Source organism: Biomphalaria glabrata, chromosome 12, assembly GCF_947242115.1.
Source record: "Biomphalaria glabrata chromosome 12, xgBioGlab47.1, whole genome shotgun sequence".
NCBI lineage: Eukaryota > Metazoa > Mollusca > Gastropoda > Planorbidae > Biomphalaria > Biomphalaria glabrata.
Genome location: NC_074722.1, coordinates 29,016,225 through 29,043,040, shown reverse-complemented (window position 1 = coordinate 29,043,040; position 26,816 = coordinate 29,016,225). Strand labels below are relative to the sequence as shown.

Genomic DNA, 26,816 nt, shown 5'->3' with positions numbered 1-26,816 from the left:
ACAAAATGTGCAATGACATGTCATCAGAAATCATTGAGCAGCCTGAGTAGAGAGTTGTTAACCACATGTTTAGGGCTCAATTACAACGCTGTTTTTGCATTTTAAGGGCAATATTAATAACATCCTTTGGGCAACGCGGGGCAAAACGAACCCCTTCTGGAGGATCTAGTAAATAATTTGTGCATCTGATTAGGCAAAACCGCTTGGCTACGGCTCGACCACTTAACAATGGGGCTCTGGCTCGAATCCCGGCTCGAGTAGGGTTGTGTTTGCTCAGCGCCTAAAGGCAGCGCGGAAACCTTCTCCCAGATACCACACTGGTCCACAAAAGAAATTGGACCATAGCGCACCGAGAAAAAATTATAAGCAGAAAAGATGCGCTACATAACAGCATTGTAGAGACGTTTAATGGATGGTGATCGCGCCCATGTGTAGAATGTTACAAAACTAAAGACTTCTAAGTTCGAAGACCCCCCTTCCTTCCCAGACTATTTGACTTGTAAGTTCGAACACCCCCCCCTCCTTCCCAGACTATTTGCGTTCTAACACAATGCTAGGTGCTGTAGATGTACGATTACGTATTCACAGCCGCCACACCCGGCGCCCTGCACAGGCCGTATCGCCTGCACGTCAATCTATTTATCTCTATTTAAATCCCACCCACATTGACTGGATTTAAGTCCCCCCCCCCCTCCTTCCACGCACCCTCCTACCTCCTTGTATACTCCTGGAATATATGCTTCACCTTCCCCCCCCCCCTGCCACCTCCCCACACCCTCTTTTGTCACGCCTCGCTCCTCTTTACCCACACACTCACACACACACACTCCCATGCTGAGATTGAGTTGACGTTTAAAGATATTGGATACATGACATAAGCCTTCTATTATAAGGAAAAGAAAAAAGGGAGAGAGAGAAAGAGAGAGAGAGAGAGAGAGAGAGAAAGAAAGAAAGAAAGAGAGAACAATCAAATATGTTTCTACGGGAAAGCAAAAAAATACGGGCACTGCATTCCACAATGGGGTATTTCGGGGCGCCGACTTGGGGGTGACGGTACTAAGAGAATGCCCCTGTTGACGTTGTAAAGCCCCTGAACTGTGCGGTTTCTGATGTTATCAACTCACAGGTCGATGCTATCTGGTTGTTCGCTTGCATCTTCAATGACCATAGTCATTTAAAAAGTCTTTACCGCTCTAGCGACTATCTTACTCAGCTGTTGACAACAGCGGTGGACCTCCGCAAACCAGACTGTTGAACGCACGTTAAAAGGGACGTGTCTGTCGCCCAGAGCCAGCGTCGCCATTTTATATTTTCCCCGGTGCTGTAATGGATGCTTACAGAAGATGAAGTTCAATTCAAGATGGATCTTTAAAATCAGTGTCAGAAGTATCGAAAAATATTCATATTGAGTAATATTTGTATTTATCTGTATTTGTGTTGAATGCCTTTTACGTTGAAAGTATATTATTATTATTGTTATTATTAATTATTATCGCTTTTTAGCACGTTGTTCTTGTTTACTAAGTTGTCGTCAAGTCTCTTATATTTATATAAGGATAGCAGGGAGTATATGGGTGAAGACATGGGGGGGGGGGGGGTAGACAAACTAGAATTCAAAAGCCCCTAAGCTAACATCGGGATTTCAACTTGAGACCTCTCAGTTTTGTAGCCAAGCGGTTTACGCCACTCAGCCATGTTGACTGAGTATGTAGCTGAATCATCTTGTAAGTGGAATATTCATTGTCTTGAAATGTTAAGCAAGATTATAAAGTTTTAGTTTATTTATGATTGCATCATTTGTAGCTGAGGTCAACAGAAGAACTACACCATGTCAAATTAATTAATTAACTAGCCGAGGATTATTGGTAATAATCATTATTTTAACAAAAGCTTCCCCTTCGGACTAGAAAAGATGCCTACACAAACATGTTGTCCTTGCCTTCGAGTAACGAAAATGCTCAAATCATCCAGCCTATCGTTAGCACAGATAATGACGGTATATTTAGAAAACAAATTGTAATAATCATGAATATTTATTTTTTTCCAATTCCTTGCCTTAGAAAGCCTTATATTTAAGAAAAAAATACACAGCGTATTAGTTTAAGCGTTTGACCAAAGCTTTTTTGACAAACTTGTATCCAGAATCTACGAAACAATAATTGTTATACATGTAACGAAGTTTGTTAGTAAAATGTTTGACATGTTTCGGATGTTTCTTCAGAGTTGAAGATAGTATATTTCCTAGTCCAAACCTCCCGCAGAAGGACAGGGGATGGGAGTGGGCAGGTTTTGAACCCGGGACCATCGATAAATCCAAATGACAGTCCAACGCGCAAACCGCACGACCAGGCAGCCATGAGTAGGATCGAGTCGTCTAGATTTTCGTCTATAAGAATTTAAGTTAAAAAGAATTGTGTAGGAATTTGAAGTTCTCTTTACACTTTTTGTTATTAAAACCACTGTTTGTATAAAACCGAAACTTTATTGGTGTATACAGAACGAGAATGAAAAAAAAGTTGCATGTCAACCCAAATGCTCAAACGATAAATAAAAGCAAAATTAAATTCTCCTTTCAGACCTTGCGGTCTATAGGGCAGATGATGTTAAGGCCATCTGTTTCTTTGGCCAACGGTTAATGAGCAGGGTGTCATGTGGCCTGCACAACAACAAACTTACTTTAATTTACCCAACTAAAGTCAGGTGACCATTAGAGTTTGGCGCCCAAAATCTTGAAATTCAAAATCCCAATATTCAACGACATTTGAATCCAGGAACCCAGGTTCGGAAACCAGGCCCTCAACCACGCAGCCACTCCCCCCCCTCCCCCGATAAATAAAACAGAACAAAAAATGAACATGACATTTGTGTGCAACACAAAACAAATATTGTGTCGATTTCCTTCTACCGGAAGTGACGCTAAACTCCACGATCCACAAGTTTCACTCAGGGTGTATTTTTGGGGCGATGGGAAGAAGAAATCTCATGGTTTAGGGCGCCGTTTTCCTTCACTGCTAGAATGGCGCGATTTGTTTTTCTCCGTGACCAAATAAAATATCCTGCGTTAAAGAAAAAGGGTGGGGGGTGCGTTGCACAGGAAGGCCTCGTAGTCCCTCTTACCTTCCCCACCCCATTCTAAAGTTCCGGATCACATTCCGTGAAATTGAAGAAGGCCATAATACCAGAACGCTAATAGGGTGCCAGTCTAGGGCGTGAGCAGTGGACAGTATCATTTACCCCCCGCCCCGGAAAAGGCGAATAAATTGAAGCGATCGTCTTTTCAAGCTCGGATCTGTCCTCTTAGTTATGCTTTCGGCTACTTGTACTATACAATGGGGAGGGGGGTGGGCAAGTTATCCACCTCTGCCACCCAACGGATGATCATTACTTTGAGGCGGTAGAAAAATCGTAAAACACACCTTTTTGATGGACGCCCCCCTCCCACTCCTAAGCGCCCAAAAGACAGACAAGGGCGTTGACAATGAAGTGTAGCCGAGTGTCCATCGTTTCAGAATTTACCTCCCGTGTCGACCCGTATGTTTCTCGATACGCCTATTGGTCCACGCCTCTGACTACAGAAGTAAATGAAAAAAAAAGGGAGGCCTTTTTGTGCAGAAGGTTTTTCTTTCATGGACCTTATTTATTGCTGGAAACGGGGGAGTTTAAGGGGAGTGAATACAAATTATTGTCTGGCTTACACACTACACTTGGACTGTCCGAGGCTGGCAGACGTCACCACAAATAAAGGAGATCATAATTTACCACATGTTCTCTATCCCTTTATTTAAAAGATATCGACAGTAAGCATTTAGCTCTCGTCTGTATTCAATATTCAGTTGCTTCTGTTTGTCGATTCGCTGCCCCCTCGCAAAGACGTTTTATAACAACTTGAATATAATGCAAAAGGTACTAGACCAATTTTTTTGTTAAATGCTCTCAGAAATATAAAAATTTCGAATAAATAGTTATTATGCACTAACAGTTGCACACTATAAATTAATAAAGTGACAAATTTCCCATTGCAGTGTAAAAAAATATACCAAAACTTTTCAAATTTCTCTAAGTTTTTCTAGGTCAGCAAAAGCAACAGCAACAATAATCACAGCCGCACATTATTTATTGGCAGCACGAGCTTAGGGCTATACCACATGATGTAACACGTCACGTGCTGTCGTGCTTATGATTGGTTGAGTAAATTCACCACTTTAGAATCATGCCCTTGAGTTCCAGAGTGAGCCACAAAAAGACTTCTCCCAGAGGCACTTCTCAATCTAAAGCTATGTCTGTGATTATATTATTGTTGAAGTATGTACCATGATTGATTTACAAAATTCACTTCGAATAGATATCTCTCTTCCCATGGGTACTCCCAATCTAAATCAACCCTAATGAATTATAACTTTTTTGAAAAGTGTAATTTGATCAATATTATAAGAAGCAGTAATTACTAAACGTATGATTTAGACTCCAAAGTCCTGTTATATTGTATGCTGTTCACATTAGCAAATTACATTTACTTTTTCTGTTGAAGCTTACAATTTTAGTTAAGCGAACAATGGCACAAAAATCTGGCCACTATTTGCCAATCATTTCTTTGTTCCTGGTCGTCAGCAAGCCAATACGCCCAAAATACACTTCTATGACATCACCATGTTGGATTTTCTTTCTTCTTTTGTTAACAGTCACTTTGACCAAGACTTTAGGTACTATTAGTTTCTCTACCTGCCTGGACCGTAAGTCACGGTAGCCGGGGTCATGCGTCTGGGGGTCAACGTCTAATGGTCAAAGCGACCTTGTTGTCTCTGAACAAACCGTTACTTTGAGGGGGCACCAGGGGCAATTGTTCCTACCTTATTAAAAGCAAGCAATGCTTTAAACGCAGAAAAAGATCCCAGATATTGAGAAACGTCCGACCAAATCTCAAAATAATTTTATTTTGGCTTCTTTTTTATTGGCGTACCACCAGATGAAGAAAAAAGTTACACAAAGGTTACAATGATATAATGAAAAAGGGTTACGGTAACTTTTGTATCACTAATGTCCAGTTCTGTCACTTTCTCGCCTCCCCAGACTACCATAAAAGCACACAACTCTATCTTTAATATAGGTTACCTAACTTCGGACACTCCAGCTAGAAATGTGCTAAGTGACATAGATTCCAGTAATTTCTGTTCATCGGCTCTTTTCTTCGTTTTGATTTCCAATTTCTAATTTTTGGAAATGACCAGTGGTCAACGGGTGTCGAACGTGACATTCGACGTAGAAGGTGATGACGTGCTGGGAACAAATAACCGGAACGTATTGTCCGAGCTGGAGACGTCTCTAAGCCAATTATTGTTTGGTGCTGGGGCAAGACGCACTTGGTAATGAATTCATAAAGCGACGCTGACCACTGGTCAGCAATAAAAGAAAATACCTACGCCAAGGGGGGTGTTTATGGAATTTGGGGCGCACAATGGGACGTTATATTTTTCACGCTCCTGTTAAGGACGGCACTGGCCGTGCGAGTTTCGTGGTTAGTTTAATCTCAATCGGTCAAAAGTAACGGGCACTTTCTTGACCGATGGTCATTCAGACGTCACGGACACGTAAGCCTCTCTACTTTACGCCCGGACCCACAGGTTCCAATTTTCACTTTTTTTCCCCAAAGACGACGGACATTGTCCAGATGAGTGACACAGCGAGAAATTCAAAGACAAACTTGTACGAAACTGAAAGAAGAAAAAAAAAGTGGGAGGGGGAAGGTTGGGGGGAGATTGTTCATACCAGGAGGCGTTTGTTTTCTTAGTATTGTGGCGTTAAATGGGCGCCAGAAAGTTCATGATGGAAAGATTATTATAATGAGTATGCAAAGTTGTGGTGTCAGAGAGTAGTGTTTCAATGGTCTTTAAAATATGCATGTATCTACGATTCTATATTAAGGAGGTTACAGGCAAGCAGTTGTCAAACAAGAGTACATATAGACAAGACAGTGGTCTGTCCATGCACAAAGAGGGAGCTATAAGTCTCTCACTTTTTAGCCGAAACCGGGAAGTAGATCTACATGTTTTCGGCACATTTGATTAAAAACTATTCCAAATATTTTTACAGTTCATGATGATTTTATCGAGCGCGTGCTTTTGCTACGCCTGCCGATGAGATCGAATGAATCGTAAGAGAATTTAGCAAATCTTGTCTGATTTTGAAGAAATAAATTCCCTTTTGTTCAGGTAATTCCAGCATCAACCTCTCTCTATAATCCCCTCTTTCTTTTTTGTTAAACCTTTGCCAACAAGTTGGTCTAATACACCTGCAAGATCATCTCTCGCTCTCTCTCTGTCTCTCTCTCTCTCTCTCTCTCTGTCACTGGGGCTTTCCTATACCCCTCTCCCACATTTTTCAATCCAGTAATATCCCCTACAAAGACTTTTCCGAGCAGGGTATTACACCCGTACATTCACATTGAATACATCGCTCACCGCTTCAATGAACAACCGGGGGATCAACCATCAGCCTTTTACTTCCAGAGGCTCTGCAGAGCCGCTTAAGGCATCGTTTCAACAGCACAGCTGGAGTGCATACACACATGCAGTCCTATTCCCACTTTTGACCTTTCTTACGTGCACTGTTCATACAGGGATAGCTGACGTTCGTTGAGGATGTTCTCCCAGGAGCTAAAAAAGAGTAGCCCTACAATCATTGTGTTACTGCCAAGAATCTGAAGATAAGATACATGACAGAAGTGAAAGATTTAAAAAAGAAACATTATTATGAAATTAGTTAAAGTCTTCGATTCCGAAGATTAATGATGATTGCTGTGCTTCAATTGACTACCCAAAACCACTTGCGACCTGCAAATTTTTCCGCATCTGGTGCGAACCTGTTGTCCACCGGCGGTCTATTTGTGCTTTTTTTCCGTTAAAATATGCGATTAATTTGGTGGTTAACTTTTTTAAATTGATTAATTTATTGTCATCGACTTTGAATAATTATCCAAAATTTCAACTTAATCCAAGAATGGTAAGTGTGCAAAAATTGTTACAGACAGACAGACAGATGTACAGACTGCGTGAGTTGATATAAGCTTTCTACCAACAACAAACAATAGTTGTAACAAAGAGCAAGGAAGTTAAATTTATGATCTGGTTGACACTTTTATATAAAGTTATCCCCCCTCGTTGTTTTTTCCCATGCATACAATCACAATGCCCATCTACACAGAGCGAGCGCGCATTTAAAATTCAGATAAATATATTGAACATGTTTTGTGTGGGACAACGCCTTTACACTTCTCTGTATCTATAAGGAAACGCCCCAGCACCCAATGGGAAGTAGTGAGTGACGTTTGAACACAACTTGGGGTTACACCCTTGAGCGAAAAATTCAGATTTATAATTTAAAGGATTTTTTTATAAAGCCAAAAGGACGGATGGTCTTCTGTGTAAATGTTTTCTTGTGTGAGCAACCATATATGACAACGCCCATGACATGCGCCGACACAAGAACTTAAATAGACACCAAGGCAGACTACGTAAGTAGCAACTAAATATGTGGGTTACAGATGGGTCAATATAATATTGTGAATTGCTAAACTCTTCTGTTATATTTGGTCCCGGGAACAATCTATTTTGAAGATATTCAAGATCTACTAAACCATATCATTATCGCTAAATTAAATCCTTACGTTGCCAACTAAATATAACAAAAAGGACGGATGTGTCCACTATATAATAATATATCAATTTATTATTAAATGCACAATTATATCCATATGTGTTTTTAAAGAAGTTTTGAAGTTGCGCCCTTGAGTAAAATGTACAGCTTCCTTCATAGTGTAATTATTTTGTACTACAAACTAAAGAGCTTAGAACATTTGATAGCGCAGTGGTAAAACTATATCATTTACCTTTTATAAAAGCTTAGCTTATCAACACTTGTTTATTTTGTACACCAGATGCACCAAAAAGATAGTTAGAATTTGTTATTCCGCCATGCGTAAAAAATCTCCAATATATAGTCTATGTGCGTTTGTGGGTCTTTATAGCTGCTTATTTTATACCTTTAATGTTACTTTAGTTAATTTTGGCACAATAAGTAGGTCGCAGCTGGGGCTGTGTAGCAACGGGAAACACTTAGGACTCGAATACATGCCTTCTTATTATTGGTAGTATGTAACTGTTTTGTTTGTTTGTTTTTTATATGCGATAAATTTGTTCCCACCACATGGAAATGTGCAGACCCTAAAATAATCACTGTTCCACTAAAAGAGTCATAGGTATAATGGTAGATTTAAGAATGTACTTTTGCGTATCTTTGATTTCCTTTCTTCTCATCAAACTAATAAACTAGAACAGTTCTGACCTTCTCAGTTCTAAACCATTACCTTTTTTTTTTTGTTCGGTAAGATGAAGGGAAAAAAAAATAGTGAAAAAAAAAAAAAAAGACAGACAGGAAGTTGGTCGAACAGAAACAAAATAGAGGGAAGATCGTCCAGAAAGATTAGATCAGACGATATTCTCTCACCATTGAAACGGAAATTATGCAAATGATCTGCGCTGCCATGACGCGGAACTGAAATCGAGGCTTGCTGACGCCATAACGAGACAAAACTTTAAGGCGTCGACTGCGCATTCGTTTCTTTCTTTTTTTTTTTTTTCCTTTTTTCCTGGCGATGAAAGATGTCAACGTATAAAATGAAGGATGTCTTCAAAAATATATAAAGGTCTTTAAATTTTGGCGCAACTTAAGACGTAGGACGATCTGTCATATTGACGCCAAGCTGTTCGATGCCACAGCTTTAAGACATAGACATATGTCAAAGTTAACATTCTTTTATTTATTTGTTTTCTTAAATAGTGGGTTAGTTAAAAATTTGGAAGCGGAATTTTTTTTTTTATGCGGTGCAACCGAGCTTTAATGGCCCCCGTAAAATTATTCCTACCTGCTGGTTTGATCGACGTACGGCGCTACCAAGGTAAGATGTCATTAGGGTCTCTATCTTCTCGCCGCTAGTACGGCATACGGGTGCCTAGTCTGGGTGCGCCTGCGGTGTCGCAGTTGTGAAACGCCATTAAGGGGCGCTACGCTTTGCTCTGGCAGACATGCGTTCTGTGCCATTCAACCCATCCCCCCCCCCCCCCACACACACAAAGGCTTGACGTGTTTTTGTCACCTAATTGATGACATTATTCATGAATTTTAAAAAAGCGCGAGTCTCAAAACTAATAAATGATTAAGTCTATATTCTTCCTGCCCGGTGGCTGCTTGATCGTGTTGTATGTGCTTTGGACTGTCGTCAACATGGTCGCGGGTTCGAATCCTGCCAACAGCCATTCTACCTGCTGAATGTTTGGGTTAGTGTCAATGACAGACAATCCTCACTACTGATTGGATGCAAGAATGTAATACATCAAGTTAAAAAGTAGTGGCAGTGGAGGGCTTTTTGGGGAGAGGGTCCCAATTTTTAAGACCTCTATCACGTTAGCAATATAGTCCAAACTCTTATTTCCGCCCCCATATGCTCATTAAAGCTCTCCGCCTATGAAAAAAAAAACAATCAGGCGAAATACACGAGAACTTGCTTAGATAAGAAGTAATGATGCAGTAAAATTTACTTCAGTAGTAAACGCTAGACTTGTGGATTTTTTTCTCTCCGTAGAGCCAAAGTATTGTATTTATTCTAATATTGTTGGCCTGTTTTTTTTTTGTTGTTTTTTTTCGTTTCAATTGAAAAGGTGTCGCGGGGAAATGTAACAGGCGGTCTACAGTCAGGTGTGAGGGAATACTTAACCTTGACTCATCCGATCTACAATAGCCCTTCTACCTCTTGCTCTAAAAGGCTGAGTATCTGAGATTGTATGCTCTGGTTTGATTGAAAGGCCTGTGTTCAAACCGCTTTGTTGTTGTTGTTGTTTTCGGTCAGCCCGTACATTAGCTAATTGGTATGGCGTCATGGCTGATTCCCACTGCTTTGAGACCCCGTGCTGAGACGTATTCTCTTGCAGCTCTGTCAAGAATCTTTCAGGCGTCATCACTCTAAGTTTTTCTTTTATTTTCAGTTTTCTGTTTTTAACTTTGTAATATAATTATTATTTTCAATATAAAAACATCGCCTAGATCTGCATAATCCAAAGCGCTACTGGCTAACACGTTCTACCATTAACCTTAGACACATAATGACTAAAACGATTCTAACCCAAAGTCAGTGTTTATGACACACATATGAATATATGAACGTATGACTATTATACTTTGTACTACTTATTGTAGACATAGTGTAGACATATTGTAGACATAGTGTAGACATAGTGTAGACATATTGTAGACATATTGTAGACATAGTGTAGACATAGTGTAGACATAGTGTAGACATAGTGTAGACATATTGTAGACATATTGTAGACATATTGTGAGGCGTGCCAGCCGAGGGATAGAGCGCTTGGTTACCGCACCGAGAAGTTCTCGCTGAAAACACGGATTTTGAACTTTGGGATATTTTGGGACGCCCCTGGGTCCCCCCCCCCCTCAACTCTAACTGGTTCCTGACACACGAAGAAAGGTCGAAAAAATCCCTGTGCTGGTCACATGACTCTCCCGTTAACCGTCAGCAATAGAAACAGACGAGATTTGCTACATCATCTGCTTCCGTAGAGTGTTAAGTCTGAAAGAGTTACCGCAATTTGTAGCAGACAATGTCAGGATGACAAACTTATTAATGTTGTCCTCACCTTTACTTACAAAACATTATTATTGTAAACATTACTTGTACCATGTTGTCTGTGATATCGCATAAGAATCCCATTTGAACTGCCATGATTGTATATATTTTCATAAGTCTGAGTTGATTTTTTTTTTTTGCTTTAAAGTCTCGCGAGTTTACACAAAACAACGTCATGGAGTGAGAATTAGACAAAGAGGGGCGTTTGGTGGGGCGCGTGTGTGCGGTGTGGGTAGATTGAGATGGAAGGGGAAAAAGAATGCGGCGATGGCGGGGGTGGGGTGGAGAGGGCGGTCTGAAATGAGAAGTGGACGTGCTTTGAACATGTGACAACCTTTCGAACAGGGCCGACAACAAACGACAATCTAATGAACGTGACAAGCAGGAGCGTAACCCGAGAGGTCTTTAGATGGGGGGAAACCAGCACGGAAAGATACAAACCGATAGGCTTTTCTTTAAAAGACGCCCGCGTCCTCTTCCCCACCCCCCTCTCACTCTTCACTCAACCCACCTTCGCTCACTCATTCTTTGGAAGGGCGTTTAGGATTTCATGCATTTCGCCCTCCTGGGGTGGGTTGACTCTCTGTGTCTGAGGGGGGTTGAAGCGTTGGTGCCTAGGTGGAGGGAGCATTGGAAACCATATTTCTATCAGTCTGTCACGAAATGACTAAATCCAGGATCGTAACAAGGTTAAGAAATAAGTGGCGCCCCCGAGAGGGCGTTCTGAAAGTTTATATAATCAACTCTCAATGTATATAAAGAACATTCTGAACAAGTAAAAAAAAAGAAAAAAAAAGGAGTGCGAGGCGGGAGTGATGGGCGCCAGAATGGCGTCCATGTTCGAGAGGGTATATGGGAGTAGTGGGGAAGGGGGGCTTGCCCCCCCCCCCTTTCCAAAAAAACGAGTATCGGGGGTATGAAGGTCTCGCTGCAACATCTAAAATGTCGTCACGTTCTGTTGAAAACGACTCTTTCACTCCAATACTGACAATGAGAGTTATGAAAGTCGTTCTAGTCTCGTCATCTGTAAACTTTGACCCGATACCTCTTTTTAATGTAGGATTAAGACTTTACAATGAATATCCAATGACGATCAATCTCTATATATACATACATTCAACATTCCAACTGTCATTAAACTGACATGCCATGTTTTACTTTCTATATGTATTGTTTATCATTTCATCGTTCTTGATGTCACAATTCTAAATTATATAAGTGTTTGCATTATTAAAATCTAGCTTTCCTTTAGTACATGCACGCTAGAACATAATCGTACAAGTGCTCCTTTTCCCCTAGTGCCATTAGAGAGTGGAATGGGTGGCCTGAATCAGCCAGAAAAACCAACGACTTTGCAGAGTTTAAGTCATTGATTTACATGCATTACTAGACTGACACATGAAACGCGTAGAACGTAATTATCTTCTTATTTGAAGTAACGTCAATAATTTATAAGACGTGTTCTAAAAACATAGATCTAGCTTATATTAGTGATTACGTTATTAAAAACACAGAGCTCGTTGACTTCGTGCATGTTTGTCAGGTAGTCAAGACATTGTGTGTGTACAATTTGAACCTAGTATTCTTTGAGCTTTAGGATGATAACTTAACTTGGCATTTTGACAAAGGTTAGGGCTAATGCTTAAGGATCTTGATAGGTGGAAGTCTAGTCTTAGGGATTAATATTTGGATTAATAAAGTTATGCTGATGGTTAGTACAAGGGAAATGGGGTAGTGTTTATGGTTTAAATCCAAGTTAAAGTCAGACTTCATTAATGATTCATTTATTGTCACTTTGCTTACAAGACTGCCCCCCCTTCATCAACTAGTCCTACAGTGTTGTAATTATTTTGTCTTTTCCACTTTCCGCTTTCAGATAATGGAGCTGAATTCTATCCTGGCTACCAAGGATACGGCGAATTTTTCATGGGTCAGCCCCAGGATGGGCCACCCCCAGGATTAACCTTTCTCCCACCCTCTCAAGGAACGCCGCCTCTGAACATGGAGCCAGGAATGCATCCGGCCAGTCGTCATTTAGGTAAGAACCTAGGGTGGACACCGGACACTTACCCATACACTGGCCTTTATACTTCGTTGTCTTGACCTTCCAGTTGCTAGCGTCCCACCCATTCTCCAAAACATTTTAGAATGGCTTGGAGGGCTATTTCTGTTCATATCGGTAAAACCCTAAAATTTACCAACGAGTGCAGGATCTGGCACTACAAAATTGTATTACTTCTACTTTAAAAAAGACAAACACATATGATAATAAATAATATAAAAAAAATAAAGTCCACATTTAGTTGCTTGTCTTTTGTTTATTTTTGTAATACTTTTCTTGACAATTTTGAAAACATTTTATGGAATCACTTCTTTGGTTAATTATCAAGAACTAGACTTCTATTGGTAAACGAACATCACTCTTGAAATGCCAAGACGGAGACTTGTATTTAAGCAAATAACCTTCAATCCAATATGTGCACATTTTTACCTAGAGCACTAAATGATCACTTACTAGATCTATAAAAGTCTTGGACTAAACATAAAGTCATAGTAACGATATCAGATGACCTTTGCATCATCTGAACCATAACTCGCAAGGTTTGAAAGGGCAGCCTTTACTGATAACAAAGAAATATAGATCTACATTCATCATCATCAACTTTCCTTTGCGTCCCTCGTGGAACATAGGGCCTCAGTAAAAAACACGCCACTCTCCACGTTCTCTTGCTAGTTATTTAATGGCTTCCCAGCTCTTTCCTGTCCTCTCGGCTTCATCTAGTATACTGCGTCGCCATGTTCTTTTTTAGTCTTCCTCTATGACTTGTTCCTTGGGGGGTTCCACTCTAAGGCCTGTCTAGCTCTGTTATTGCTTTTCACACCCTAAGAAAATAATAGCTCTACCAGGAGACTTTTAAAATGAAGTGTCCATTAGCATCTGTGTTCAGCCTTGAGCGGGTCAAGATGGCCAAACTATTGATATGCTGATTCAGAGTGCTTTGGAATACTGGTTTAAAATGTGCAACTTTAATGCGAACAAAAATTTAAACAAATAAACAAAAAAACAAAACAACAACAAACAAACACGATGAACAATAAAAAACAAAAACAAAACAAAAAGTATAATTGAGATTTTCAAACAAAGTGCCTGCTAACGGGAACTTAGGGCCCACACACACACAAGCACAAATACATCTCTCAAATTTACAACCCCGTGTCGTTTATTTAAGACAAAACAAAAAAAAAAAAGAAACATTGGTATGGGCTTTGTGGGGCAGAGAGGCGTAAGGGCGGGCGGGAGGGTGTGATTAGTTTTATGGCGTAAAGGGGATATGATATCTGTTTCGTGCAGACGCTGATAATCTTCCCTGGGCGTCCTGGTCTTCCGGTGTGAGCCAACCCCTCACTTCACCACTCACACTCCAGAGAGGAAGCGATCGACTCGCCCTTTTTTTTTCTTCTCTCTCTCTTCCTATTTCTCTCTTTCTCACTTTCTCTCTATTCTTATTCTTTCGGTCCCACTTCTCTCTCTCTTTCTCTCTTGTTCTTTTTTTTTTGTCTTTGGTTAAATGTAAAGAAGCTAATGTAAATGGATGGTCGTTTCTCGGTGGCCCAAGATTGAGAAGGCAATGTTCTGGGAGGAGGCGTAGGAGAGGGAGGGGGGGGGGCGTTTGGGGATCTGCCAAACTGCTCGTGCTGGAGATGAGACTGTCATATGTGAGCCGGGAAATGTCCAACGGGGCGCACTGCGCGTCTCCTTGGGGGCGCTGGAGGATTTTTATCTCAAGCCTCTGGCTAAGAAAGCGCATTCCGGCAGACGATGAGAAGACCGAGCAGACGAGAGCGGGAGAAAGGGCGGGAAAAGCTCCGTCCGATCCTTGCTATCCTGAAAGTCACAAATCACTGGAATATGGTCGTTTGCATAGATGGTCTCCAACGATAGTTAGGGCGGGAAATGGCAAGGAAGAGGGTAGAGAAGTTTGAAAGGGGGGGTTGGGGGTGGATAAATCGGTTGAGGACGATGTGATCAAGATTGGCGGGGGGAAAAATGAAAAGATGAATTACTTTTGCTTGACTAAAATTTATCTCATCTCTTTCTTTCTCTGTCTTTCTCTCTCTCTCTCTTTCTCTCTCTCTCTCTCTCTCTCTCTCACTTTCCCCCTCGTTCTCATTCTGTACCTATATTTCTCTCTTTCTGTCACATCGTCTCTCAGTTTTTCTCTCTTTTTCAGCTCTCTTTCTGCCTCTCTCCCTATCTCTCTCTATTTCTATCTTTTTCTTTCTCTCTCCCTCTTTCCTCCTCCACCTCTTTCTCTCTCTCTCACTCTCACTCTCTCTCACTTGTCTAAATTTGTTCTTTTCAAAACAAACATTTTTATTCTTGAGCCATTTAACAAAAGATTTTTTATTTTTTTATTTTTATAGTAAAATTTAAAAAAAAACAACAACTCTTTAAGTAGGTAATAAACTGTTAAGCTTATAACTTTGTTTCCGGGTCAAATGTTGTATTGTTTACGGGTCAAAGGTCTTGTCAGTGTGGAAAAACGACGAAGATATCGGATGAAACAAATTTTAACCTTTCAGCTTACGATATATAATTTTTTTACTCTAAAGGTTGAGTGGTTAAGTGCTTGGCTTCCGAACCTGGGGTCCTGGGTTCGAATCTTGGTGAAGACTAGGATTTTTAATTTCGGGATTTTTAGGGCGCCCCTGAGTCTACCAAAATCTAATGGGTGCCTGACTTAAATTGGGGTAAAGTAACGGCGGTTGGTCGTTGTGCAGGCCACATGACACCCTGCTCGTTAACCGTTGACCAAAGAAGCAGATGACCTTAACATCATATGCCCAAGGTCTGAAAGGGGGAACTTTGCTTCACTTATGCTTTTATTTGTAAAGTATGTAACTAACACATATATCTGTCTTACATAGAAGGACCTGAGCATTGAATGTTTAATTAAGATGCATTATTGGATGATTGTAATATGATGATTTTGTCGCTACTGGGCATCGGTTGTTTTCTGTTTTTACAAAGCTGATATCAACTCTGTCTGTCTGGTAAAAGGTTTGTACGTATTATTTTTCTCACCCCCAATCTCGGATCAAGCTGAAACTTTGCGCAATTCTATTTTTTACACGACTAATACATTTAATACATTTAAAAAACTGTCTATTTAATTAACTATGGTGATTAATTATTTTTGATTATCTTGAATAAGGGAAAGAAATTGTACATTGACTGATAAAATGGTGTAAGTTGAATTAATCCCCTTTTATACTTTGTATAGAATGAAAGCTTGAGACTAACAATAGATAACTATAAAACATTCATTCATTTTTTGTATAATGCATTTAAAAAGCTAACAACTAGATACCCCTTTATTTTTCCTACCCCTACTCTTGTCCAACTGGTCCAGACAAGTGATAGGGTCATAGCGCATTGAGAAAGCTACAAGCATGAAATAGTGCTAAACAAAAATAATTGGTAAAAATATTTCTAATCGCTCAGATTTAGTATTGTTTAGTCAAGATTACAAACTAATTGATACTCTTAGTAAAAGATACTTGATTTTACAATGTTTAAGTTTTTCTTGTCTAAATATTATTGAGTATTACATTTTGGCTAGACGATAACAGTCTGCATAGTTTGCCTTCCATTTTTTTAAATTTTAATGTCGTTATTATTCTGTTGGTTTTGATGTTTTTGCATAGTTTATTGTAAAGTCATTAATTTTGGATCAAAATTATTTCTTTGCTAAATTAAATGTTGTACCAGCGTGCGCATTTTAATTTAATTTTTTTTTCTTTACCCCAAATGATGGATGTTGAAAGAATAGATGGAAACATGGACTATTCAGTTTATGCTTGACTTGAGACCAGGTTTAAGGGGCAAAAGGGGGGGGGGGAGAACAGAAGAAAAAAAAAACAATTCTTCAAGACATATTACTAAAACAAAGAAGAGAAAGCGAGAGAGAGAAAGAGAATGAAGAAAATGGTAATACGGAGGATGTTGAAGCTAGAAAGACACACACACACACACATTTTTTTATAAAAAAACAAAATGGAGAGAGACTCGAAGAGAAATGATGGAGGAAATAAAGAAGAGTCCTGAGATTGACGAAAGAGATTTCTCGGAGCTCTCCTCTTCCTGGAGGAAACTTTGTCTCGCTTCTTCATCTCGTGGAAAGCCGTTCCCCCCACGGCCGGGGCCGGAGATACCCGGGGAGTTGTGGGCGCTCTCTTCCCGATCATCTATCACCGTGGCTGAGGGGCGAAGGCATGGTAGATGAGAAGGCCAGGTCGCGTGTGTGTGTCTAAGTGTGAGTGTGTGTGTGTGAGAGAGAGAGAGTGCGTATGGGAAGAGGGGAAAGTTATTTTAGAAAATCTCCTCGGCAACTCGAGTCTTGCCCTTGGGGACAAAGTCCACATTGATTTCCTTCATCGCTGCCATCTGCGATTTTTTTTTTTATATTTAAAGTCCAGCGACAAGCGGGAGCAAAAGGAATAGGGCTGGGGGGGGGGATGTAAAGAATATAAAAACTATAACAAGAAACGTTGGATTGTCTGGTGGCAGAGCAAGACGGGGGCGGGGACTTAAGGGCGCTGAGAGTCTGCTTTGACGTCTTTAGTTGTATAATCATCTGTTTCTACGCCCCCTCGCCCTTGTCACCGCCCATGTTAACTGTTTTGGATCACTCACTTCCACAGAGCCGCTTTTCATCGCGAAGAGACTTTTAAAAAAATAAATTTCTTCTTGTATCGCTGATCGATGGTCGTTGTGTGGAACTCATGTTCAGAGCACACATATTTTGTCGAGACCTCGACTTTCGTTTTTGGTTCGTTTCTTCAGTCTGAGAGCGCGGTTTTGAAAGATTGCAATTACTTCATAAAATGTTTTTTTTTTATTTTTTATTTATCTAAATTTATAATTTCATGTAAAAAAAATCAAAAAAATCTGACAGTCGAAAAACTACATTGTATTTAATTGAAATCTTTTAATTTCTCTAATTCTATCTTCACAGTTCTGTTTGTTACCTTTTCTCAACTCTCTGCCTTTCTCTCTCTCTCTCTCTCTCTCTCTCTCCGTAACTCTCTCTTTTTCACTGTCCTATCCTCTCACACAAACTATCTCGTGCAGTCTGTCTCTCCCTCCCCCCTCCCCTGTCTCTGTATATATGATATATGTAACATCGAGGAAAACAAAAACAAAACAAAAAAAAAAACAAAAACAGAAGGGGGTGTGGGGGAAACACGAGATAGGAAAGCTGATTATTCATATCAGATTACTTGTTGGTGTTAGTACCTTACGAGCTTTGGTAACATATGTCATTAGTAGCCCCCTAGACCTTTGTGTCGCCCGCTTCCCCGCACTGCTGTAACTTATCGGGACACCCAGACAATAGAAACAGAACCACGGAAACACACTAGCGCATACTTATTAACACACGTACACAGTTTTCTATTAGAATTGTAACTGTGTAGTACTACAAATATTATAGTAGATCTAAATACTACATACACGTTTAAAGTTTTTATTATTTCAAAAAGAAAAAAAAAAAACAGTTTGCATATTGAAATTTAAAAACAATTGTGCTCACTTTTTTAGAGAGCTAAAATTAACTTAGCTCTTTTTTTTTTTTTTTAAATCTAAGCCAAGGCGCTACTGACGTACTCTATAATACTTAAACGTCACTCTATAGAGTCAAAGAAAGAAAACTGGTCCTAGAAAAAATGAAAAGAAAATGTAGCTAAAAAATTGAGGGACTGTGGGAAAAAAAAACATATTGAGGAGGATGAAAGAGCGAGAGAAACTAGGGATGAACTGAGAGCTAGAAGGATGGATTGAGAAAAGATGAATCGGCTTTACATTCTTCCTCCACCCCTCCCCCTCTCTCTCTATTCCTCATCTCTTAAACTCCCTCCTTAATGCCAAAGGATCCAGCCAGAGCAGGATGGGAAGATATTTACCCGTTATCTTCTCTATCTGAGCCTCAAATCGGTCTAAAGCCGGCCCCGTTCACTCCTGTGTGTTATCACTTGCTTCCTACTCAATTAGAAAAGCATCGATCCACACCAAGAACCCTCCTTTAAACCCCTGGTAATCGAAAAGGTTAAAATAGCGTCTGTCGACAAGCGCTTCTTTCCTCGTGCCTGAACATGGAGGATGAGGTTGGGGGGCACGCCTCTGTGTATTGGCTCCCCCAAACTCCCCTCCCCAGCCAAGAGCCCCTAATACACACTTCCTAGTTTGTCCTCTCCCCTCCTTGGTTCTGCACATTTTAATGTTGTTGTTGTTACTATTGCTGATATTGTTGCTGCAGCTGTTGTCGTTGTTGGTGGTGTTGGTGGTGGTGTTTCTGTTGCTGTTGTTGCTGCTGTTGTTGCTGATGTTGTTGCTGTTGTTGTTGCTTCTGTTGTTGTTGTTGCTGTTGGTAGTGGTGGTGTTTCTGTTGTTGTTGTTGTTGCTGCTGTTGTTGTTGCTGTTGTTGTTGTTGGTGGTGGTGCTGCTGTTGGTGTTGTTACTGTTGTTGCTGTGGTTGTTTCTGTTGCTGTTGTTGTTTCTTCTAATTCTTCTAAGAAAATTCTGAAATAAAGTTCCAAAGCTAGTTTTTTTCTTCTTCATTTTGAAGTGGAAGTCCGGGATCTGGTATCTGGTGAATGGCTGCTGCTGTTGTTGCTTTTATTTGGATTTCACAGTTGCTGTGGCGTGTGGTTGAATGTCATGACAACTTTCTATGTGACCGAGTGGACTTAAGTTGGAACCCAATGGAGACATCAAATATTCAATTTAAGATTAAACTCCTAGCTGAGTTGTGTTTGCTAAGGCAGCAAGGACACCGCATTTTCCCATTTTTAGTCCTTTCATAATATATCGATCTTTGTCTGTTCCTTCATTTATTGCCACTATAGGCCTAATATAAGAATCGTATGCTAATCTTTGGTTAAGGTGTCTGTTATCAGCGTTGATTCGGATGACGGATTCAAGCAAGCAAAAGAGTTGTATTGGTTTGAGGGGGAAGGGGAGAGGGGTGTCGAGTTTATACAGAGGATGAAAACGCGAGTAGTGAGTTGAGGGTAAAAAAGAGACGAGTTGGGGGGGGGGGAGGGGAGAGAGGGGGAAAGGGTGACATGGAAAAAATAAAAAGGGGAAGATGGCGACCGCAAAAAGATAAACACAGCAGGGCTGACGGCTAGAAGGGGGACTGTTACCCGATTAGGTTACGACCCACTAGCCTGTCAGCCTTGGACATCTGACACTGCAGAGACAGCTCTTGTGACACTGTGACATAGATCTACTGCCCAGCTTTTGCCAACTGCCAACGGACCCCATGGTGGTTGTGGTGGGGAGGGGAGAAGAGGGTGTGCCACTTGTTTTTATTTATTTTAGGATGAAACAGACGATGCAGAGTCCCGTTCAGTGAGAGACAGACAATTGTTAGGTTGAAACTAAGATCGCGTCTCGTGCTATATGAGTTCTACTCTTTTTGTTTTCTTTTTATGTAACATTTGTACACATTTTTTTGGGAAAGAGAGGGAGGGAGAGGGAGAAACAGAAGTTCACATTTTTATGATACATTTATTGACACTTTTTTTTATTAAAAAATATGAAAAATGGAAGAGAATATTAAAACAAACAAAATATATTTTAAAAAATACTTTTTAAAAAAAGCTTATCTAAATGGAAGAACCACTCTAATTTACTATCATTTCTCTCAATCTTGCAAGGTTTAACTCCCTTTTCATTTATACTTTTATTTAAAACAACAAAATACATTAATTACCTCTAATAGACTAATTTAAAAAAAAAATTGTATAGTCATGAACTATGCCTTGATTGTGCAAAGTTTCAACTTGGTCAGCGAATGGAAAGTGGGAGAAACAACGTCTAAAATATTTGAACCAGACAGACAGACGGACAGACGGAGTGAGTAAATATAAGCTTTTTAAAGATAGGTGCGCTGTTATCAAATTAACCGTTATCTCGTTCGTTAGCGTCTTGGATAGAAATAAAAAATTATTTTCAAGATGGCTACAGTGAACCTACAAAGCTACATGTAGCTACAGTGAACCTACAAAGCTACATGTAGCTACAGTGAACCTACAAAGCTACATGTAGCTACAGTGTTAGCGTTTCGTGCGTCGTGACATCTATTCTCTATTAAGTTTGAACAAACTTGGATATTGACCAAATTTAATCGGAGAAAGTGTCCACGTTTATGGTGTGCGAAGACGAACGAGAGTACACTATAGTTATACACCGCGACCACTACATGTTGAATGGAACCATTCTGTTCATGTAACGAGACATGATCCAAACATTGAAATTGCTTAATTCTTGTGTAATAAAAAAAATTGTCCCCCCCCTTTTTTTTTTCTCCTTCCCCCCCCCCTCCCCCCCCCCCCAAAAAAAAAGAGTAACAAATTAGGTGACGTACATGCACAGTAGCAGAGCAGTGAGGTTTTTTTAACCCATTCGCGTCTGACACCATAATGTACATAAGATATACCTGCCTGAATTTAGACATGTGTCACTCACTATTTAAACCATCAGCGCCACTTAAGGGACACTTTGGTCTCCCCGTGTCTCATTTTTGATGTGCGAATGAGGCTGGGGGGGGGGGGTGTGAATGGGGCCTGAAGAGTTTTTTTTAAAATAGATATTGGGCAGTAAGTGCTTCTCATTTTTATTTGGCTTCAAACAAGTCTGGCGTAGATCAGCACATTGAAGGTACTACCATACTATTAATATACTATTATTACATTTAATTTAGTATATTTTCTTGTTTTAATATTTTAAATGATAACATAAATATAATTAATAATTACATAAGAAATTAATACCCACACAATATTATATTTTAACAAACATAATAATCAAAGAAACAAATCTTTCCCGTTAAATCTTCTTACAATTAGATACTTCAAGCACAAACAAAAAAGTACATTTTAATCATTAAACAAAGGAAAGTTAAAAGTGTGATTTAAGTTTGAGAATCGTGTTCAAAATAAAAGAATTCTACATGACTGATTCTGTATCACCCAGTCCCCAGACCTCCCCACCCCACACCTGACCTTCAGTTTATGACATGTCACTCCGCCACTCAGAAGACTCTAAATATTTAGCGAACTCCTCGCGACAGGATGACACGATAGACTGACTGCTCGTGGACTTATTATTTTTTCTTTTTTCTTTTTCGCTTCCTGGCGACGCGGCAGATTTATGTCACAGGCCTAGACTTGTTTTCATTGGAGGTAACGCCAAGTAAGCGAACAAAGTATAGATCTAGATCTACGATCTCGTATTGACAGGCTAGAGCGTGATGTGACTTACTTGCACAGTAGCACACTATTGTAGTGAGACACCACCCGAAGATAGAACGGGCTAAACTTATAGTATTATTTGATTCCGATTTGACACAAGTCTTATTTTAAGTACTATGTTATTTTCTTAGAAGGAAATCCACTATGAATCTAATTAACCATTGAGGCCTCTTGTCTTTGATTTGGAATGCACATAATATAAAGGCAATATGAGAAAACTGTTTGGAACTTTCTGAGATTCCAATGTGTAGCTCTCTGGATACTTTCAGATCATTCTGAGTACTCTCTTCTAGTTTCTTTAACAATCCAATGCTTTTCAATACTCTCTTGTACTCTTCTATACTCTCCAATGCTGTTATGTACTATCCAACACTCTTTTATACTCTCCAACACTCTGGTGTACTCTCTTTATATATACGATCACATACTATTTTATAAACGCCATAACTATTGACAGCATACTAGAATAGTTTTTGTTTCTAGTTGTTAGCGTTTTTTTTTTTTATTGCAACAGTGTCACTATTGTGTCATGGCCTATATAAAAGTATCTCCACTGCAAAAATACTTTATAACGAAAAGCTAAATCTAAGTGTCAAATAATCCTACAGATTGGCGTCCTTAGATACCACGGATGGCGCTATGTCATGTTGTGGTACAGATTGGCGTCATCAGATATCGTGGACGAAGCCATGCCGCGTTATGCTCTAGATTGACGTCATCAGATATGCTGAAAAGCCACAATGTCGTACCTTGCTGCAGATGTGTGCATTGCAAATCTCGCCCCTACATATTTATCTCGCGAGATCATGAAAAAAATGTAATTTACCTCGGCGCCTATTTTTCGGTGTGACTTCCCTTCCATTGTTGTGAGCGACCTTAAAAAGCTCATTAGAGGTCAACCAACCGTGTCCCGTCGGCATCTGTGACTTTTGCTATTCTGGCCACAGCGTGGTGCTGCAACCCCAAAAACAACTAGGCTCCTCATCTGCCCATCTCCCCGTTTCCATCAGTCATTATTTCCAACACGTGTAAATATATAAACCCTGCATGGTGGAAGTAGCAAAGCGTTTGGTGGAGCTCAGTGCTAGGGGAGCCCGTCTGGCGCGTGCAAGTGGCGTCATCTGTCACCCATGGACATTGCCCTCATCTCTCTCCCTTAGCAGATTCGCATTAGTAAACTGAGCAGTTGGTGTGAAAGTCTATGCGTGACAAGAAATTCAGCCATCTCCTCCCCCCCCCCCTCCACCCACCCCTTTTTTTTTATTTCTCCCAGCTTTCCATCCCGCATCTCGTGCTGGCACCTTCAGGTCATCGTGATGGACTCGGGTCAGTTCCACGCCCGGGGATTCCGGGAACGAAGAACGAAATCTCCAGAGAGAAAGAGGTAGTAACGTCTTCTTCAGGACGTTTTGTTTTGTTTTCAGGATTTCTGAGATTTGTGTTTTGTTTCTTTGTCCGCAGTTCAAGTAGTGTTGTTTTGTCCGCAGTTCAAGTAGTGTTGTTTTGTCCGCAGTTCAAGTAGTGTTGTTTTGTCCGCAGTTCAAAGAGTGTTGTTTTATCCGCAGTTCAAGGAGTGTTGTTTTGTCCGCAGCTCAAGTAGTGTTGTTTTGTCCGCAGTTCAAAAAGTGTTGTTTTTTCCCTCATAAAATACACTATTTGTTATAGTATAAACTGTCACGCTGCATGAGAAACTGTCACACTGTCACGTTGTCTATGTCACGTCTAGCTTCCGTTTCATCTCTTGCACGGTGCTCATCCGTGAAGTACCATGTTCTAGGTACTCGTTAGGTGAGATAAAGTTTAAATTCATTAATTCATCAGATGCACATTATTCTTTAATAGGTGCATCGATATATCGGAGTATAAGTACACAATGATACAAAGTTGTATCGATACATTTAGAAATAAATTCGTGTGTTTCGATATGGCGGATGCACTAAGGCTAACATACGTGTTCCTTCTAAACATCATGACCTATATAAATTACACGAAGAATGCTTGCACTGATTTTTTTTTAACTGTAAAATACCGTAAACTACACTCGTAATGTTTTTGTTGTTGTTTTTTTGCTTTAAAATACCGTAAACATTAATCATAATTATGTTTTTTTTTACCTTCTTTTAATGCTTATAGTTTTAATGATCTAATGTCTTCTGATAATACATACGATTTAACCATTAAATAGGAAAGTTATTAGAGCATAATTACTGACATTATAACTTTACGACACTATGAACATCAAGCGAGACTTAAAATTATTTTTTTTAGAAATCTTTTGTCATTTTCATCTATAGAGGGTTGCTAAAACTAGCTAACTATCTATGGCGGATTACTGTACAGATTCTATGCTATTATTTTGCTTCCGGTGTACAGCTTACTGGACGTGTTAAAAATCTGTGTATTTGAAAAGGTATACTATCATATGCATATTTTTTTTTCACTTTTTAGAATTGTACACTTGAATTTCTAGGCTCTTTGGTTTCGAGAAGGACGTTATTATTACAATTTAGCATCAGCGGTCTTTCGTTTATCCATTTATTTTAACACATCTCCAAGGCTTCATGTTGTGTTTTTTTTGCTTGTTTTCTTTACGTTCCATTAGATCTCCCTCCACTTTCTCTATATTACTTTCTCTTCTTTTCCTAAGTTATTTATTGCTTATAATAGTCAGAACCGATCATTAAATAAATCGATATGCAAACAAAGAGTGGATTCATACATGTGAAGTATTTAATGAACAAAGTCCCGAGTGTACATATACATTATTATTGTTACCTTCGAATGGCGAGGCTCAATTCAGTCCTCGGGTAGCCGGTAAGGAAACATTGCACCAAAACATGGACATTTTTTTTTTCTGTTTCGTTAACACTTGGTAACTTGTTCCCCAACTTGTTCCCCAAACACTTTTTTTTTGAATGCTGAACAAATAAAAAGAAAAAAAAGGAACACAAATAGAAAAGGATTGACATGCAGGAGGGGGTGGGGGGAGATCTACAGGGCTGGAGAGAGTGTGGCGATGATTCGCCTCTACGCCCGCCATCAAAGGTTCATTATTTACCCTTTATCGTCTTTTTTTTTTTCTCCAGCGGCGGTGGCGAGGGGTACGTATCGCTATCATTGTACCCTTCATTAATTCTGTAAGAGGCGCTAGGGCGTACCTGGGAGGGAGCAGGATGGATTGGAGTTGCCAAAGGGGGGGGGGGAGGAGGCTATCCTAACACACTTAACTATTGGCTAGGATACTTCATGGATGTTACACCCAATAAAACGCCAAAAATAAAAAATAAAAAAAAAATAGAGCGGCATAGATGGGGTGGGGATGGGGTGGCAAAGCCAAGGATTTGTGGAGGGGGGAGTTTCAAAGCATTCTTTTTATTTATGGTTTCTAAGTCTTTGCAGAGAGATTTTTTTTTCCTTAAAGAAGTTACAACGCTAGAAAGAACCGCGCTATTGCCTGAGACTGAACCCCAAAGAGGTTCACCCTCGTTGAACCTCTTGGCTCTGGTTGTTTCCCTTGTCTTCGTTTACGGGGCTCTTGACATGCCACTCGGCGCCCGAGCCAACCCTCCTGCCCCCTTCCCACCGTCCAAGTCTGTTATTGCCAAGGCAGCAGGGAGAATATTTTGTTTAGATTTTTTGGTAGGTTTTTTTTTTTATTTATTTCTACGTTTGCACGGGAGGTTAAAAGGAAATGAGGGGGGGGGAACTTTAAAAATTGAGTTTCCTTGTGAGATTTGTTGAACTTGGTTTTACAATTTTAAAGATTATGCATTTTTTTTTTAAAATGACAATACGGTTAATGTGTACTTCGACTTTTATATTACGTAAAATAGCTCATTACTGGGCGTTAACTAATATAAACGTCCCCTTTCAGACCTTGCGATCTATAAGGCAGATGATGTTAAGGTCATCTGTTTCTTGGACGAACGGTAAACGAGAAGGGTGTCAAGTGGCCAGCCACAACGACCAACCGCCTTTACTTTCCCCAACTAATTTCAGGGGCGCCATAAAAATCCCGAAGTTAAAAATCCCAGTGTTCACCGAGATTCGAACCCAGGACCCCGGGCAAGCGCTAAACCACTTAGCCACCGCGCCCTCGACCTGAAATATATAATTGAAGTATATAATAGTATATAACACACACACTCAATAGCAAGATCTGTGTATCTGAGGAGTCAGTTACCTGTGTAGTCCCTCATTACCAGGAAGCGCCCAAGATTTTCCTTTAATATATACTCGAAATTGTGTCCCTCTGTCTCTTGTTCTTCTATTCAATTGGAACAATACTAGAACAACACTAGAACAACATTAAAACAACATTAGAACAACACTAGTACAACACTAGAACAACACTAGAACATCATTAGAACAACATTAGAACAACATTAGAACAACATTAGAACATCATTAGAACAACATTAGAACATCATTAGAACAACATTAGAACAACATTAAAACAACATTAGAACAACATTAAAACAACATTAGAACATCATTAGAACAACATTAGAACATCATTAGAACAACATTAGAACAACATTAAAACAACATTAGAACAACATTAAAACAACATTAGAACAACATTAGAAATAGCCAGACAAACCCAACCCTTTCAATACAGAAAGCGAACCAAGCAAATGTAAAGTGGTTCAGACATCAATACAATAGACAGACAGACAAATATGATACACATGACAGAATAAAAGTCAAATAGAAAGGGCAGTAGGTTCAAATCCATTCGTCATATGTACCCCTTCTTAAGTAGTTGCTAGCACAGACTTCTGTCTTTATATTTTATGGCGCT

The 26,816-nt window shown here is 39.8% G+C and overlaps 1 protein-coding gene across 1 annotated transcript in view; it reads left to right on the top strand.

Annotated features, from left to right (window-relative positions):
* LOC106079744 (LIM/homeobox protein Lhx1-like) overlaps window positions 1-26,816 on the top strand; it is a 173,629-nt gene that overhangs the window by 125,138 nt on the left and 21,675 nt on the right. Inside the window, exon 6 of the mRNA XM_056005901.1 lies at window positions 12,570-12,731. Within this exon, the coding sequence (XP_055861876.1) occupies window positions 12,570-12,731 (162 nt within the window). The remainder of the gene's footprint in view (window positions 1-12,569; window positions 12,732-26,816) is intronic.